The sequence below is a fragment of the Ostrea edulis genome, chromosome 1 (genome assembly GCF_947568905.1).
Source record: "Ostrea edulis chromosome 1, xbOstEdul1.1, whole genome shotgun sequence".
Classification (NCBI taxonomy): Eukaryota; Metazoa; Mollusca; class Bivalvia; order Ostreida; family Ostreidae; genus Ostrea; species Ostrea edulis.
The window spans coordinates 42,145,519-42,164,272 of NC_079164.1; the positions used below are offsets into that span (position 1 = coordinate 42,145,519).

General features: G+C 35.2%; 2 protein-coding genes across 2 annotated transcripts in view; both read left to right on the plus strand.

Annotated features, from left to right (window-relative positions):
• LOC125655706 (ganglioside-induced differentiation-associated protein 1-like) overlaps window positions 1-4,754 on the plus strand; it is a 12,277-nt gene extending 7,523 nt beyond the window's left edge. Inside the window, exons 4-5 of the mRNA XM_048886145.2 lie at window positions 1,728-1,937; window positions 3,552-4,754. Of these exons, the coding sequence (XP_048742102.1) occupies window positions 1,728-1,937; window positions 3,552-3,868 (527 nt within the window). The 3' untranslated portion in view covers window positions 3,869-4,754. The remainder of the gene's footprint in view (window positions 1-1,727; window positions 1,938-3,551) is intronic.
• Window positions 4,755-9,610: 4,856 nt separating this feature from the next.
• Window positions 9,611-16,765, plus strand: LOC125655681 (uncharacterized protein C3orf38 homolog). Its single transcript, XM_048886123.2, has 3 exons — window positions 9,611-9,883; window positions 11,353-11,531; window positions 15,141-16,765. The coding sequence occupies exons 1-3, from the start codon at window positions 9,757-9,759 to the stop codon at window positions 15,831-15,833; spliced, it is 999 nt and encodes a 332-aa protein (XP_048742080.2). The 5' UTR covers window positions 9,611-9,756; the 3' UTR covers window positions 15,834-16,765.
• Window positions 16,766-18,754: the final 1,989 nt, after the last annotated feature.

The following is an 18,754-nucleotide window of genomic DNA, read 5'->3' on the forward strand; positions in this document are numbered from 1 at the left end:
AGGAAATTGATTAGAACAGGGCCACACTAAATCATATTAAAATGCAAATGTTCCCAAATTGTGTGGAATCAAGGTTTTTTATACCTGCATGACTTAAGTTGGTGGGGGGATACTGTTTTTATCCTGTCTGTCAAGTGAGTGATAGGGCTTTCATATTTCATACGTGCATTCCGCATGACAAGACCTTTTTGTTTTATTGACACCAAAATTGTCAACCTTGTGACCATGACCTTGGAATTTAACATACAATATGTACTTTTGAAAATAAATGTAATCTATTCCAGGGTTTAACATTTACTTTTTTGAGCACTAGACCAGTCGGGCTAATTCTAATGATTTTTACTAGACCTGACCTTACATCCACTAGCCCTGACAACTTTCCAGAAAAAAACAATAGTTTCTCCATATTTAAATACTTGATTTAAGTGACAAACATTAAGTTTGAACTAAAATGTATTTAATTGTCTCAAAAAAATCTTTAGTCTCGTCATTCAATATTTGATGCTTTTATTTTCAAACACATTTTCTGTTTCTTTACATTCTACCTGGCATGGAAATTCTTTAGTCCATTTAGAATAAAATGACTTCAATCATTTTTTTTTTTTTTTAGTTTCTATATCATAAGCCCTGCTTTGTTTCTTCCCAACATTTTCCTTGAGAACAAGAAGTTCATATTTGTATATAGAGACATTCCTGCACATATGTCAACACCGAAAAATGGCTGTTTACGACATAATTTATCAATTTGATAAACACTTTCATATATCTAAATTCAAATAAACTGTTTTGTTTTTTTAAAATGAAAATGAATTAAATTTATACCTATTTATCAAAAATATAATTTTACACATATTTCCGCCCACAACTTATTTATTTGAACTAAAAATAGAGATTATGTCATCGCTCAGTTCAAAATTACTCGCAAACTCTTTACAATTATTTATATATTTTTTTTGTGTGTTGAGAATAAAATATCTTATGGTTTAAAGCAATCTAATTAAAATTAGATGTTAGATCCGCTCGCGTACTATATGCGAGTACGCGAGTGGATCTAACATCTAATTTTAATTAGATTGGGTTTAAAGTAAAGTTTCTTAAATTTCTTTATTTTTTCAACACAACCAGTTGGACTAGTAAATCGATGTTTTACCCGACCGGACCTATCATATAGTAGACTTGGTCGGTCGGACATGCCTTAATGTCAAACCCTGTATTCAATATATCTTGAATGATTTAAGGTAGAGCTTTTATTCTCTAATGACATGACCTTTTATTTCATACCATGATCTTTGACTTTGTAACTTTAACCTTCTCCATAACAGCAAGGTCTTGTTAGTCGTATGGGTATTAAGACATCCCGATGTTGTGTAAATTCGAGTTGCTTTATACTGGGATCCTTTGAGGCTAGGTTTGGACTATAATATGGGGTCAAAATTTTCATAGGAATAAAGATTGAAAAATTACAACATCTGAACAATGGATCTTTTTTTATTTTCTTCAAGGTACATGCAAAAGCAAAATGATAATATTCCATAAGTCTGGAATCAGTTTGAAAAGATTTCATTATTTATTCATTTTTGGCTATTTCAATACATATGCAAAATACAGAAATCTTAAGAGTGCATATTTCAGAACTAGAAAAGTTTATTGTCAAAAGTAGTCCTTTCATGACTAGAGCAGCTGATGTATGTTAAAACAGTAAAGGTAGAATACTTTTTAACTTACAGACCAAGGGAAAAGATATGAAGACCTAAAGAAAACATTGGCAGGACTAGCTGAGAAATACCCAGATCTACAAGATGCTTACAATGCAAAAATTGAATTTGCCACAAATTTCTCACAAAATTTCCAGAACAGGGAGCTGGTTGTTAAAGTATTAAATGATTTGGAGAAAATCTTGGACGAAGTAGAAAAGGTCCTGAAAAAAGTAAAAGAAGGTAAAATTCGACATGCACATTATGTATGTTGACAAAGAGGTGTCACCACCTGTACAAAGCACAGAGAATTATATTGCTTAGGTTTGAATTTACAAGTCTTGTTAGCAAAAGTTACCAAAGAAAGAAAAATTAAAACAAAGATGAAAAACTGTATCAGTTACTTGACATATGCAGAGTTTAAGTACTTGTATATTGGAGTATCTATCTAGTAATCTGAGCATACCGGCACCTGTAATTTACTATGTTTGAACACTGAAATTATTTTTAGACATGTTTTAGATCATTGAAATTATTTTTACACATATTTTACAATACTGAAATTTTTCTTACACATGTTTTAGAACACTGAAATTATTTTTACACGTTTTAGATCACTGAAATCATTTTTAGCTCACCTGAGCTGAAAGCTCAAGTGAGCTTTTCTGATCGCCTGTCGTTCGTCCATCTGTCTGTCCATCTGTAAACTTTTTACATTTTCGACTTCTTCTACAGAACCACTGGGCCAATTATAACCAAACTTGGCCAAAAGCATCTCTAGGTGAAGGGCTTTCAAGTTTGTTCAAATGAAGGACCATGCCCCCTTCAAAGGGGAGATAATCACAAAAATGCTATAATGGGGTGGGGTCATTTAAGAATCGATCTTCTCAAGAACCACTTGGCCAGAAGAGCTGAGATTTACAAGAAAGCTTCCTGACATCGTGCAGATTCAAGTTTGTTAAAATCATGGCCCCCAGGGATTGGATGGGGCCACGATAGGGGATCAAATTTTACATTAAAATATATAGGAAAAATCTTTAAAAATCTTCTATTAAAAAATACTGGCCCAGGAAAGTGGAAATTTACATGAAAGCTTTCTCTGATATAGTGCAGATTCAAGTTTGTTACAATCATGGACCCCTGGGGTAAGATTTGGTGACAGTAGGAGATCAAAGTTTTACATAGAAATATATAGGGAACATCTTGAAAAATTTTCTCAACAACCACTGAGTCAGAAAAGCTGAGAATTACATGAAAGCTTCCTGACATAGTGCAGATTCAAGTTTGTTAAAATCGTGACCCCTGGGGTTAGGATGGGGCAACAATAGGGGATCAAAGTTTTACATAACTATTAAATAGAAAAAAAATCTTTATAAAATTTCTCCTTAAGAATCATTGGGCTAAAGAAGTTTACATTTGCACAAAAGCTTCCTGACATAGTACAGATTGAAGTTTGTAAAAATCATGGTTCTTGGGGGTAAGATGGGGCCACAGTAGGGGATAAAAAATTTACATACAAATATATAGGAAAAATCATTAAAATTCCTCTTCTGAAAAATCGCTGGCCAGAAAAGTTTACATTTACATGAAAGCTTCCTGACAGTGCAGATTTAATTTTGTAAAAATCATGGCCCTTCAGGAGTAGGTTGGGGCCACAATAGGGATCAAAGTTTTACATGCAATATATTGGGAAAATATTTAAATATGAGCCAAGGTGACTTGGGTGAACGATGTGGCCCATGGACCTCTTGTTACACATGTTTTAGAAAACTGAAATTATTCTTACACATGTTTTAGATCACTGAAATTATTCTTACACGTTTTAGATCACTGAGATTATTCTTACGCTTGCTTTAGATCAGAGCATCAAAGACTCCTGGTTAGTGGGGCCACGCTTCACTGCAGCAGACATAGCCTTGGCTACCCTGCTAGACAGGATAGCATTCCTCGGGCTGGCGGCGCGGTATTTCACCTCAGAAATACGACCTCATCTGTATGCCTACTATCAGCATCTCGGAACCAGAAAGAGTGTCCAGCAGGTCCGAACATTGGTGCTGTCCACACCGAGGCTGTTCATCCTCCACAAACTGAAGAGGGCGTCTCCGTTCGTGATGGGGGTCATGGTTGCTGGGATCGCGGCTGCTGTGGCATTCGCTGTAATGAAACAGAAATAGGAGATTAAAGACTACAGCATAGAAAGCTGTGGAATGCTGGGATAGAACAATTACCAGTTACTAAGGAAACTTGGACCATGCAACTCAGTTGGTAGACTAGTCACTAGCTACATGTAGCATCAGATGAATCTGTAAGACAATCAACTATTTGGAATATTGCTATATTCTGTTTGCATACATTTTTACTAGTCTGCAAAAATATCATTTCATGCTTAAGTATTTACATTTGTTAACTAGAGAAATCTTTATTTGCTTAACCACACCTTTAGTCTGTGCTTTTTGAAAGATATTTTACTTGCTCTTTGCACAAACTTCCATAAGTGCAATACGATAGCATTTGTTGAGGATATTGATATCATAACAGTCCTATATTATACAGTACTGTGGTGGTGCTATGCTGTGGGTACTAACATGTGCCTGTAAAATTATTCGCAGAAGTTACAAGATGAGATATTTACATGTATTTACTTCAATATTATGCTATAAAAGTAAGTCAGTAATATCAATATTGTGCAGTGATAAACAGCTTGTGATGAATACATGCATGATGGATGCTGAATATTTTGAATAAGAGCTAGCAACAGTTTTGTTGTCAATTTACATACCTGAAGTTTTTTTTATATTATATTTTTTTCATTTGAATTTTCCATTTCAGCTAGTCTACCATTTGAAAATGTCAGATATATTGTTGATGTCTTAATCTGAGATAAAGTTTTGTCATTTGATACAGTGGGTATAATTACAATTTTATTTTATTTTTGACTATTATATCTTTACATATACCATAATATTGGCCATTAAATTAATTTTACTTTATAATTTACAGATATGTATTCCAAATGTGGTTGTCTATTTATAAAAATAAATTTATATGCAGAAGATGAAATGTTTCTCTAAGTTGTATTTCCTGTTTCGGTTTGGATTTTTCCAAACTGCAGAATTCTTTTGCTGGACCATTATGTCTATACGCAGCAATACAAGATAATCATAAATCATTGACAGTAATGTTAAAATAGGTTATTATAGTGATTGACAGGTTATTACAGAGAAAGCAGAATGAAGGTGATCTGTACCGGATCCATCCAAAAACACCTCATCTGACACCATGTTGACTGGGGCAAGCATCAAACTTCCACCAGAGTTCGTTTGCTCACAAACCAAACTCTTCCACTTAGGCATTATGGGATAGCGATTTCTTAGGCCGCGTATACTGTGACGTCACTGTAGAATGACGAAAAAACATAACGTCAAACGTAAACAACTTTCAAAACAAGAACGTAAACATCAAGTTCATTACTTTACACAATAATTTGAACAGAGTCTCCCTACTTTTTAATGATCTTTTGATCATTTTATGTTTAAGATAAAATCCATACTTTTATATTAATGTTCTTAATATTAATATCTTCAAACTTTTAACTGCGAACTACTTCTTTAGTGTAATTTGTCTGCGTGATAATCGCGGACTCACAATTTACAAATCTGTATATTGTGGTGCGTCACATAGGAGAGGTCTATTCGTAGGTGACGTAATGAGGCCTCGACGGGGAGTTTGGGGCAAGCATGGCAACCTTAGTCAATCCCAACCAGCTGTAATCAAATGAACTTGTAATGAGATGAGTTAGCAATGTTCCTTGAAGAGAGAAAGAAATGAGAAGCTCCTACGTAAAAGCTCTTTGATGCCAAGTTCAGGCCCCAGGGTCATGAAACATCTTAAGCTCATGTGATGAAATGATTGAGAAGTCAATCATTTAAACAATAAAATGTTTTCTTTGTTGTTTCATTGGGTGATGAAGGTAGCTAGCATTGCCGAAAAAATGCATAAGCGGGTTGTGCAATGATTGCTACCTTCATCACCCAATGAAACAACAAAGACATATATTGTTATGTATTTTTTAAAAATATAAACTACAATTAAGTTCCAAAATATCATGGTTGACCCATTGGCGTTAAATGGAACAGCCAATGTACCCTTTGACCTTGATGAAACTCCATATTTGGTAATGATTTTACAGACAGTTTGTCCTAGAAAACCGGATCGAACTAGTTTGCAACAAACATACATTCAATGTATGATGAAAGCAGTGTCAATTTCGAAAGAAGTATAAGAGAAAAGATTCAGCGAATGAAAATATTCCAAAATAAAATTGTTATTCAATATTGTTTGATCAACTTTTTAGTGTCTGCAAATTTAAGAGAGTTTCAGTAAAGTCGTGAACATCTTTTTTTGACTTTATGTGGATTTGTTACATGATCCTGAGGCCTGGATCTTATCTGCAGGAAAAGTTTGTCCAAGGCTAGATATTTAAGGTGCTACAGTACATTCTGAGTACTTGGTAGTCGCTTATACTGCAAATTAATGCTGCTGGTGTCCGGGTAGTGTAGTGAAGCGTTTGCCGCTGCGACACGAGTTCGATCCCTGTGATCGGCAGTGGTTGTAGGTGAGAGGGTATGGTGGTCACCAGCTCGGACACGTGGGTTTCCTCCGGATTTCTCCCACAATGACCATCCGTGTATCAAAGGACCCCATTGGAAATAAGCTTTCGAGCTTTAATTGGTTATCCATTTGTACCATTTTCAATTGTGCATATGGGTACCTAAGTGATTAAAAGTACCAGGCACTGCAAATGTTTAGCGAAGATGGAGTCGAAATACATGTCCTTGTCTCCTTATCAAGATATTTACAGGTTATGGCAAATAAAAATCGTACTAGGTTTGGTTAACTTTGTCTTTGTGCATATTCCATGCCAGACACGTGATCAAAACCTTCCCATATTTATGTAGCAATATTCTATTATCACCTGCATAGTGTGTTTATATTTCAACTGATTCGATACGCAAGAGCTTGTTCTGCGTATGGTCAGTTTTTAAATCGAAGCAAGCTACTGACAACAAGATGATGGTACAGGGGTTTCAAGAGTTTCAATTAAAGTCAGCATTTCGCAAATTCTATGGTCGTTTTTACGATCTCGTTCGTCAAAACAACCTATCATTGGGTCAAATGCTGTCGGACGTGTTTCATACCGATTGTTAGACCGTTCTTGGCACACTGATTTTGACTACGGATAATTCCGTTTACCTTATCAGGATATAGGGCGGATGTGACCAGTCGACAGGGGATACTTACTCCTCCTAGGCACCTGATCCCACCTCTTGTGTGTCCAGGGGTCCGTGTTTATGGAGCGCCAAATTAACATAAACTCAAATAAACAATTATTTGAAGATATCATCGCCTTACATGCCAATTAATGCCTGTTTGTCTGATAGGCATATCACAACGAATCTTTCTCTTTTGTTATGATATTTATGATTCTCCCGTATTCGGGGTATTCCTTATAGTTGCAGGGTCTTAGCTCAATGGAATTAATACAAGTTCAGTCTCCCCATATGAATTATCAACTAATTCATTTAGCGATTACTACTGAACCAATTTCAAGTCCAATGCGAAAAGTCTAACCCGATAACTTTGGTGTATAGCGTCCTCAGCACCTAAAAGCACAGGGGCTCGGTTGTCAGATATTGAAGTTTTGTATTATTTGCTCCCGAATAATAAATTGAAGTTTTGCATGATTTGTGTCCGAATAATAAATTATATAAATAAAATCCACCACCAAAATCCGCTTTTTTAGAGGTTTTATGTACACATGATACACCTTTTTTAAAACCTCTAAAAAAGCGGATTTTGGTGGTGGATTTTATCTATATAATTTATTATTCGGACACAAATCATGCAAAACTTCAATTTATTATTCGGGAACAAATAATACAAAACTTCAATATCTGACAACCGAGCCCCTGTGCCTAAAAGCAGCAAGACTTCGTCAGAATTTAGCGAAGGAATTCTTTATTTTTAACACACACATTTAATAAATATAATTTTATATTTACAAATATTAAAGTATCACTTAAACATTAACAATAAATAATCAATAAAACAATCCATTATCCTAGCAGATTCCATTCTCTCACCAGAGGGCGCGTTACGCAAGCTTCACATACACCTCTGTCAACGCTTGGAATCACGTGACAATATAATCACATGATAAATAAACAATCATTCTCGGTTTCCTTTCCCTTTAAAAGTTCAGGCAACAGGTGATACATCAGGCTCTTTTCATAGCCAATTGACACTTTAATAAGTGCATATTTACCGTTTAGCTGTTTGTCTCTTATTTTACAAGTTTTATCGTATTTTTACAGCCTTTCTTACTTTTGATTCCATGTTTACATTTAAATCTCCACCACGTGTATATCCTAAATTCATACGCATATTACGAAGTAGTTCCAAATTTATGATCAGAAAACGGCGATTTTAAACAATTTACAGTAAGCATCAATTTAATTGCACCAAAAACATATCATAATATGACTAAATATTTAGTCCAAAACATAAATGTTGGATCAAAGAAACTTTTACAAGATTTCTGTAAAAAAAAAAAAAAAAAAAAAAGCCGTTGACAGAAGTGTAGTGCGAGGAGCGCACGGAACTCTGGGTAGAGAATGAGCAGATTCAACCAAACTTCCGCCAGAGGTCGTTTGCGGAGACGCAGAGGACTATGGGTAGTATGCAGATTCAACAAGTTAATCTTAAAAACTACAAAATCACGCAACCTCTTCTTACCTAAAAGCAGCAAGACTTCGTCAGAATTTAGCGAATGAATTCTGACGACTTTTCGCCTTGCGTGCTCTTTTATATCACTTATTATTATTCTTACATAACGCCTATCCTAATAAGGGGATTCAGCATTCTCATCTCCCTGGCTCTATGTGAGAAGCTATTTATTTCTGAACTGACCCCAGTGATATCATGTATTCTTACACACTGACCACGTACACAAGTTATTTCTAACCTCTGTTCATTATCTATCGATAAACCTGCAAGTGTCCGTAATTACTGTCGGCTTGTCGTGTTTACTCATTAATGCTTATCGCTCCATTATTTTTCTTTATCAATTAAATGCAAAGATAATTAATCTATATCATTTCCATTCAAAAATATATGATTTCATTTACACTGAAATATTCCATTCTCTCACCAGAGGGCGTGTTACGCAAGCTTCACATACAGCTTCACATGCGAGGAGCGCACGGAACTCTGGGTAGAGAATGTGAAATATTCATTATTTATGATAGGCGTTCCGCAGTTCAGCTTGCCAGGTCGTAACAAGCTAGGAGTAAATTTCCTCTTGATGTACATGTATCATGATACTGCATATGACGATGACCCCACAAGCAGAATTAAGTGAAAACCTTTCCCATTTTTCCTTCTTCGGCCATCGGTTAATGAATAGGAATTGTGTGCGTATTTTGAAAGATCATAAACATTGATACCTCTTTCGATGAAAAAAAATCATACTTCATAAGAGGTGTTTAAATGAGTCATGAAATAAGATTTTGGTGAAATGAAGCAATGTCCTTAGATTTTATCTTTTTTCTGTTTCCAATCCACGATGTATAAGTTTAACCTTTAATACATTTTACCGTTCATTTTTACTATCGCGCGTGGAAAATAAAGATATTGGAAAATCAATGTTAAAAAAAAGAGAGAGAAAAAAGTGGGAGGTGTTCAAATTTCCTGCCATCTTTATTCTATGTCCTTTAATGTTTCTGTTTTGACTTTAAATGTTAAATCATGGTATATGACTTTAAATATACAAGCTTAAAATATAAACTTTTCGTTCATAAAGGGTAAATTAAAAAAGAAGAAGAAAAAGTTGTGTCCTAAACCATCAAGTGGTCCTAAATCCTGATTATTTATGTTTGATTCAAAGGTTCCGGAATTTGGAATCTTGTTCGTGTTATAGTCTGAACTTATTGGTATTTAAAGAAAACGAAAGTAGATTAAATGGAATCGCAAACGAAAGTGAACATCGCTGGATTCATGAAAAATGCCTATATCAGGAACAAAAACAACCGGCTGTAAAGATCTTTTGAAGCTGATGAAAGATGACGAGTTATTTTCTCTCGCAGATACCGTGACAAAGAAACAAGTTGAAGTTGCAAGGAGTAAGAAAGGTATTTTTAAAGATACTCAGACTACATACAGGAGCTCGTCACGAAAAATTTCATTAATTAAAATATGACACCGTCTATTCTATGTTCACACGTGTAAATATAGAATAGAGAGGACCAATTCGTGACGAGCCCCTGTGCCTATATCGTATATAATTTATAAATATGAAACTACATTTTTAATATTTTGTAAACAATGACCATGGCATGTAAAAAGAATTTTGAATGTAGCAAGCTCAATGATTTTTAATGACGAACATAGGAAATACACTTAACCACTCAAGGTATTTTAAGATTTCGAGTCACCAGTACTTGTAATTAGTACATATTCAACAATAGAGACTGCATTTTTGTGTTGGGGGGGGGGGGGTACTAAAAAAAAACCTGTAGTCTCCATTGTAAAAATTTTTGTTAAAAAGTTGAATCTTACCATTTTCAATTGCTTCGTAAATTAAAATGTTATTGCATCTTTTATTAAAAATGTAGTGGTAACCTGAAAACTTGATATCTTGAATGGTTGCTGTATTTGCTCTGTTCACACACAATGTCATTAGAACTCATGTACTCATTGAGTTTGGCTCGTAGATTTACCCAAAAATACCCAAAAACACAATGAAAAGACCCAAAAACACAATTTAAAATAAAATATTGGTTAAAACTGTTATTTACGCAGAAAACTGAACAATTTCGCTGTATATTATTTGAAATGGTATCAATATACATAAAAGAGTTATTTCAAGATCGATAACTCGGTTAATTTTTCCTGCTCATCAGAGTCACATGACATATAAATGTATATTTTATATTTAAATAAAATCTAAAACAAAAGAAGAAAAAAAAATTAGATTTTAACTGATATTTAAAAAAAAAAAATGAAAATTCATTTTTAATCAATGATCGATATTATAGGCTAAATTATTACATCAAAGGAAAGCATGCAATTAAACTTTAATTACTGGAGACCATTGCAAAGCAGATATGAGTAGATTGTAAAATAAACAGAATTCGAAAGTATAAAGAAGACTCATGATTGTGCAATCGGCGGCATCAAATAATTTACTGTTTTGATCATTTAACGAAATATTCATATTGTTTGTTTTACACCAAATGCTATTGGATTTAACGAAATATTCATATTGTTTGTTTTACACCAAATGCTATTGGTTAAAGTTTTTACTAAAACAATCAATTTTTCTTTAATATATGAACGATATTGGTTGTTTACTGTGCTGTTCTATGATATTTTTGGGTGTTTTGGGGTGTTTTGGGGTATTCTTGGGTGTTTTTGGGTAAATCTATGTTCCCCATTGAGTTTGCTGCATTCATAATTCATTTTACATGGCCATTGTTTACAATCAAGAGCTCGTTGGAAATTCACTTCCTTGAAAATGGTTAATGGACCAATAACTTCAATGGGCATCATACATGTACATTGTATATTTGACAATACTGTTTTTGGTTTTTTTCCCCAGAGGCAGTCAAAGCTATTTTGTCTTTTTCCACTTCTGTTGAGGAACTTCTAAACAGGCAAAAAATCAACAGGGACATGCTGTTTAAGTACTTAATGACTAAAAAGGTGTTTCCTTCTGTCAGTTCAAAAAAAGCAGACCTCATAATGGAAGTTCTCAAATTATGGGCAAATGATGCACAGGTATGATATTTCTGTGGTATAACTAGATTGTACTAACATATGAATAAGAAGCATGAAAAACTAAACCACTAGGTTTACTGATCACAAAGATAAACAATAAATGGAGAATATTACATGCTAAAATCCATATCAAATATCATATCAGCCCGAGTGGCCCCATATCAGCCCAAGGGCTGATATGAGGGCCGAGGGCTGCTATGACATATGATATGGATTTTGGCATGTACACTGTAATATTCTATTTATCATATACTGCACTTTTTCAGGATTAGAAATTGTAAATGAACAGTATAGTGTTCATGAAGGGTTTTTTTAAAATATATTTGTTTTTGTTAATTTTTTTTTGATATGATATGGAGTCCGGGAGCTGATTTTATAAATGTTATCCTTTTTATCACATGTGGGTTACTGTTTTTGCATTTTAAAGGTAAATCAAGAAATATTTGGTACATTTCGTGCTACAGTAAAAACTTTAATACAAGGATTTACTCTGGTAAAAACCTAGGTGCATTGATTTACTATAATGGTAAATTTTTTATACATCGATTAACTACGGTAAAAACTTTGATACATTTATTAAAATTAACTATATTAAAAACTCTCATACACTAATTTACTCTGGAAAACACTTTGATACATTGCTTTACCATGGTTAAAACTTTGATATGTTGATTGTTCAATCAAATATGTAATTTCAGGATTGATATGCATTTTTGCACGCCGGTCTGATATGTGATATGGGTTTTCGGACGGGTCATTTATATCTGCTATTGTGACATCATCCATATCGCATGGTGCAGAATCGGCATAATCATTACAAAGTATATGATAAAAGATCACTGGTATTAAACTGATGAAACAGAAAATTCATCATTGAAAAAACAACGAGGATGATAGTAACGGAAATGAATGATGATAGTAACGTAAGAACTTTCGTTACTATCATCCTCGCTGTTTTTACAACGTCAAATTTTCTGTTCATATGAGCCGTATAAAAGATAAAATAACACCTGATCGTAATTGTTGCTAGTGTATGATATTTCTTACCTACATATAATTCGCAAATAAACAATACAAATAGATATAATTAGTAAACGTGGTCTTACCAGAATTTCCTTCCGCTATCTTGGGATGATAGTAACGATCATTACTATCATCAGTTTAATTACAGTGAAAGATATTCATGCACACTCTTTTTTATGTGCTAGTTTGGAAATGATTATTGATATAGGAAAAACTTAGAGCATTGAGAGACCAAAAACCTACACCAAGGATCCCCAAAGCTAGTCATATGTCTAAAGAACTTCTAATTTCTAACTAATCATTTGTCTAAATCACTAATCTTACTAATCATACATCTAACTAAGCATTTGTCTAACTAAGCATTTGTCTAGCTAATCATGATCATGTTTAACTAATCATATATTAATACTAATCATTATATATGACTTCCATATACTAATAAAAAAAAAGATCTGAAGAAAGTCATGATATCACAAAATTCTTGCATTATTATAAATATATAATATGATTTATAAATAAATCAGTATTGATTAAAAACACATTTACTTGGTGATCACAGGTCTAATGGTGTCTTTACTATATAAGTAAACCAAATGCTTGGAGTGCATTGCTCAGTGGTGAAGTAGACTAGGCTGCTTGCCAAAAGGTGATAGGACTGAATCCCTGCATGGTCACTTCAGGACATTGTGTCAATCCATCCAGCACTAAATCTGATATCGTCTGTATTTACCTGTGCTGGACTTAATGTTGACTGGTACTGTCTGTATTTACCTGTGGTGGACTTAATGTTGACTGGTACTGTCTGTATTTACCTGTGGTGGACTTAATGTTAACTGATACTTCTGTATTTACCTGTGGTGGACTTAATGATGACTGATACTGTCTGTATTTACCTGTGCTGGACTTAATGATGACTGATACTGTCTGTATTAACCTGTGGTGGACTTAGTGTTGACCTGTGGTGGACTTGATGTTGACTGATACTGTCTGTGTTAACCTGTGGTGGACTTAGTGTTGACCTGTGGTGGACTTCATGTTGACTGACACTGTCTGTATTTACCTGTGCTGGACTTAGTGTTGACTGATAATGTCTGTATGTACCTGTGCTGGACTTAATGATGACTGATACTGTCTGTGTTTACCTGTGTTGGACTTAATGTTGACTGATACTGTCTGTGTTAACCTGTGGTGGACTTAGTGTTGACCTGTGGTGGACTTGATGTTGACTGATACTGTCTGTATTAACCTGTGGTGGATTTAATGTTGACTGATACTGTCTGTGTTTACCTGTGGTGGACTTAATGATGACTGATACTGTCTGTATTTACCTGTGCTGGACTTAATGTTGACTGATACTGTCTGTATTTACCTGTGCTGGACTTAATGTTGACTGATACTGTCTGTGTTAAGCTGTGGTGGACTTAGTTTTGACTGATACTGTCTGTGTTAACCTGTGGTGGACTTAATGTTGACTGATACTATCTGTATTTACCTGTGATGGACTTAGTGTTGACTGATAATGTCTGTATGTACCTGTGGTGGACTTAATGTTGACTGATACTGTCTGTGTTAACCTGTGGTGGACTTGATGTTGACTGATACTGTCTTAATTTACCTGTGCTGGACTTAATGTTGACTGATACTGTCTGTGTTAACCTGTGGTGGACTTAGTGTTGACTGATACTATATGTATTTACCTGTGGTGGACTTAGTGTTGACTGATAATGTCTGTATGTACCTGTGCTGGACTTAATGATGACTGATACTGTCTGCATTTACCTTTGTTGGACTTAATGTTGACTGATACTGTCTGTGTTAACCTGTGCTGGATTTAATGTTGACTGATACTGTCTGTGTTAACCTGTGTTGGACTTAGTGTTGACCTGTGATGGACTTAATGTTGACTGATACTGTCTTTGTTTACCTGTGGTGGACTTAATATTGACTGATACCGTCTGTATTAACCTGTGGTGGACTTAATATTGACTGATTCTCTCTGTATTAACCTGTGGTGGACTTAATGTTGACCTGTGGTGGGCTTAGTGTTGACCCTTCCAGATGAAGTTGATGAGTGTCATCTGATTAGCTCCTATGTGAAAGCCCTGACTTTATTAGCTGTCATGGAAAAGGGTGTATGTTTGAATAAATCAAACACAATGATAAAAGGCTGGTATGGTAGCTCAAGTACTTCAGTATCATGAAGTAATGGTCATCTCACAAAATATCATTACAGTTTATAACTGGACCCCCCCCCCCCCCCCCCCAATCGAATAAAATTTGGTACAGATGACGTTTAATCATAATCATCATTTTGATAACCAGTAACACACGGACATTCAGTACAGATCATGTACCAAGAATCAATTTAAAATTCAAAAGTACATATTTTTCTTATCTAAATTTTCCAGTGCCATTAATGTTTTACAGAACAAGTAAAAGTATGCTAATAGGTGGTATTGATTTAGTGAATTATGAATGTAAGAGTGTACTGGTAGTTATAGCTGTAAAATACTTTTTAAAAATCTGACTCTCCCTAACATGTTTACCAATCAAAATTTGTTCTTTACATTCATGAAACATTGACAGGTTCAACCGCACTCGCCACAAGCCTCTGCCTTACCAACCCAGTCCTCTAGTCCTCGGTCCACCTCTGGTCAAGCCTTCCCAGCAGTGGAGGTCAATTCACAGTCAACTCTCACATCAGTCAGCAGCCCTACCATCAACTACATAGTGAGCAACCAGTATAATGTAGTCAACGTCAACAGTCCCAGCAATACTGACCCGGGAGTACAGAAACTGGGAGAGAACTTCGCCCGCTGGTTCTTTGATGCCCTGAACTCTCATAACCCTAGTAAGAGTCTGCATACCAAAGATTTTGGTCCCCACCATTTTCTTGATGATGCTGAGCTACTTCTTCTGGTGCTTGGACCAAGTGAGACCCGGGACAGGATTTGTGGTCAGCAGGCCGTGTGCGATAGATTTTTGGCTTTTGTGAAAGGTGAGGACTTGCTGTTTAATCCAAACTGTGACCACGGTGGAATTATGGTGGATACCAACCCCCATGGTCTGGTAGTGGTGTTGGTTTGTGGAACAGTTCACAGAGGGAATCATTGTTTAGGTGTTTTTGAACAAATGTTTGGACTAATTAAAGACCCACGCTTTGACAACAATTGGAAGATAAAAATCTCAAAACTGAAGATGCATGCTATGGCAGTGTCACAACTGCCAAGGCTAACAGACAAATCGCCTGAGGAAATTCAAGATTTAGCTGTAGTGTAATGATGACATATAAATCATAAATGTTTTGTTACTTATAACGGGTATTAATGTCGATTTTGTTATTGAAATTTTTTTTAGTCTAGACGTAATTTTATTTGTTTGTGTGTTTGTTTTACATCCCGTCTAGAATTTTTCACTCATAGGCAATTATATCGCTTTGTCTACTTCATGAAATGTACATGTAAGAGGAGTTCTGGGAACCAGCTTTTTCTATAGGAAAAGTTAGATTCTGAAACCTTATTGCACATCTATAGGACACCATCAATTACCTTCTAAAAGCTGATTTGTCTATACACTTCAATGTGTAAATTGTAAGAGGAATTCTGGTAACCAGGGTTTTGTTGTTTTTGTTATTTTTAAAAATACGTTGTTCCTTTCACCCCCATTTGGGCCACAGGGTAAAAATGTATATCTTCTAGACACTATCACTGTCATTTTCCAACAGATGATTTGGCTACTGCATAAATTGTAAGAGGAGTCCTGAGAACAAGATTTTTAAGTCGACTAGCATAGCGAGCTACTCCTTGGCATCGGGCCTGCCCTGCGGATTGTCCTTTCCACCCGCATGCGCAGCGAACATAGTTTGACTAGCAATGTATGTTACTTGTTTTGTTTATAAATGAAATTATTGGCGTGCACATAAAATTCTTAATAATGTAATTGGAAAGTCTGCATCTGAATACAGTTGGGAGAAGATGAGACTCTGCGGATATGAAAGCAGACACTGCATGTCTTTCATTGAGTTCAAGATTTGTTAATGTAATTATGTATGATATATTCAAATTTTAGCCAAATAATGGTTAGGAGAATAGGTACTTCGTATTACTTGATATATTGCATTTAATTTTTCGTGAAAATATATGATAAGATGACTCCTAAACTAATATTCTAAGAGAATTATGACGAAAATATATCTGAAGTTAACTAACGACTTCTGTATTTGCTTTGTGTAAATAGATGAACAACGAACGAGTTAACGAGTAAATTTGGCTAAGGTAGCAGGGGACAGTTTCGCACTAGAGGCCCGGTCAACTTTTTCAAAAAATGGAATTACCCCGTATTTGAAGTGATATTACATGTGTAAAAATGTATACAATAATTTTAGGATGCGTGTCAAATGTAGCTGAGTGCTTAGTAAAAATGTTGATATACAACATGTAGGTGTCACCATGATTCCTAGCATATAGATGGGTGCAAATACGAAACTAAGACACGTGGTCAGTTGCTGAAGAAATTCCGGTGAAAACATGCAGGGTCTAGCAAAAGGTCTGTAGCTGTGAGGGAAGGTGGATGGCCCCATATGAGAGGTAGATTTTTGAGAAGGGCAGATAGGGTTCTTGATTGTGCACAGTGTCTAAATCCCCATGTTTGGTACTGTGATGGTGTGGGGGTGGTGCGGATTAGCCCAAATGAGGGAAAATCAAAGCAAAAAAGGGGAACCTGCTCAGAGCATGTTTTGTGCACCAGCACCAGTATTTATAGATTACATGTAATTTAGGGTTATAATTTATTAACTACACTAATATGAAATACAAGTATTGACATAAAAGGGAAATATGATTTTTCATTAGTCTGTCATAATCTGACTTTGGTGTATACCCCCTATCCACATGTTTCAAAACCAAAGAAACTGTCCCCTGCCACCTAAGGTTTGTGTTAATGGTACATGCTGGTTAATTGCTTCAAGGATGATATCTTTTATTGCTTTCCACATGGTATTGATGTTTTCATAGGTGGTTGAGTTAAACTTTAGGAGTTGTTCTTGTAGGAATTTTTTTTATGCCATGGACATCAGCTTTTTTTTTTTTAATAGATGTATTGTCCTCTTTACATGTTTAGCTCGTGATATGTATGTGGCCATGTCTGCAAGTACTATGTCGTGATCACTGTTTCCTAAAGGTGGTAAAGTTTTGCATCTGTTTAGTTGTCCAGAATATGACAAAAATGGAGGTCAAATGTCTTCGTCCCTCTTGTTGGTTTGTATGTTTAGGTTTACAGCCATTTGATTTGTAGATACGAATAGTTTGGGTCTCTATGATTCTGTCCCATTAATGGAATAGTTCTCCCATTCAATGTCGGGTAGGTTGAAATCTTCACCGAGTATGAATGTGTCCTGTTTTATTACGTTGGCGCAATGTATTGAATGGTCTTGTCTGTGTACTTTTGCTTCGCTTTGTTATGTGGTCTATACAGACATGATATCTTTCTTTCTTTTCTTGGGACTGATGGCGATGGTTCCAGCAATGAGTTCTGCACTATTCAAAAGATGGTTTAGTTTTTGATCAGTTTTGCTGCTATCAATACTCCTCTATAGGGATCTCCTTTATGATCCCTTCTAATACGCAATTTCCGAGTTGCCCAATAGTTCTTTCCCTTTGTAGAACTCTTACGCACAGTGAGACGCAAAACAAACTTTTGTCCGCACGCGTTGGGTACAAATGCTTATCGCTGCCTTAATATATTGCCTAAAGGCTGATTATCAGACATCATGCAACCACCCAAACTGCTGGGACACACAATTTAGTAAGTTTATGATTATTTGATAATAAAATAGTTCAAACAAAAATCGATAATCACCATCTTTCATTAAAGTATCGCTCGCGCAGAAGAGGAAATAAAAAATAAATGAATATTTACTTTAATGGCCTAATTTAAACAAATGTTATTCTTCATATGGTCAGTTTAATGTATAAGAACGGCTGATATAAACAAAATTTACGCTTTCAGGACTCTTATTCTTATTTACATAGCTAGTCTATAATATGTGTATACATCTTGTACTCACCAAAGCGGTCAACAGAATACTGAACGTACCTCCATCACAGAAGAGCTGACATCTCGGAGCTTGCGTATTACATCATAACCGAGCTCTGTTGGAAGAACCTCGCAGGTTTTGATCTTGTTGCTTAATCAAGTTTCTG

Bases quoted from the DNA above. Each gene is read 5' to 3' on its own strand.
- LOC125655681 (XM_048886123.2), top strand. From the start codon at position 9,757: ATGCCTATATCAGGAACAAAAACAACCGGCTGTAAAGATCTTTTGAAG. The intron at 9,884-11,352 runs GTATTTTTAAAG...TTTTTTCCCCAG, and splicing joins AGTTGCAAGGAGTAAGAAAG to AGGCAGTCAAAGCTATTTTG. The intron at 11,532-15,140 runs GTATGATATTTC...AAACATTGACAG, and splicing joins TATGGGCAAATGATGCACAG to GTTCAACCGCACTCGCCACA.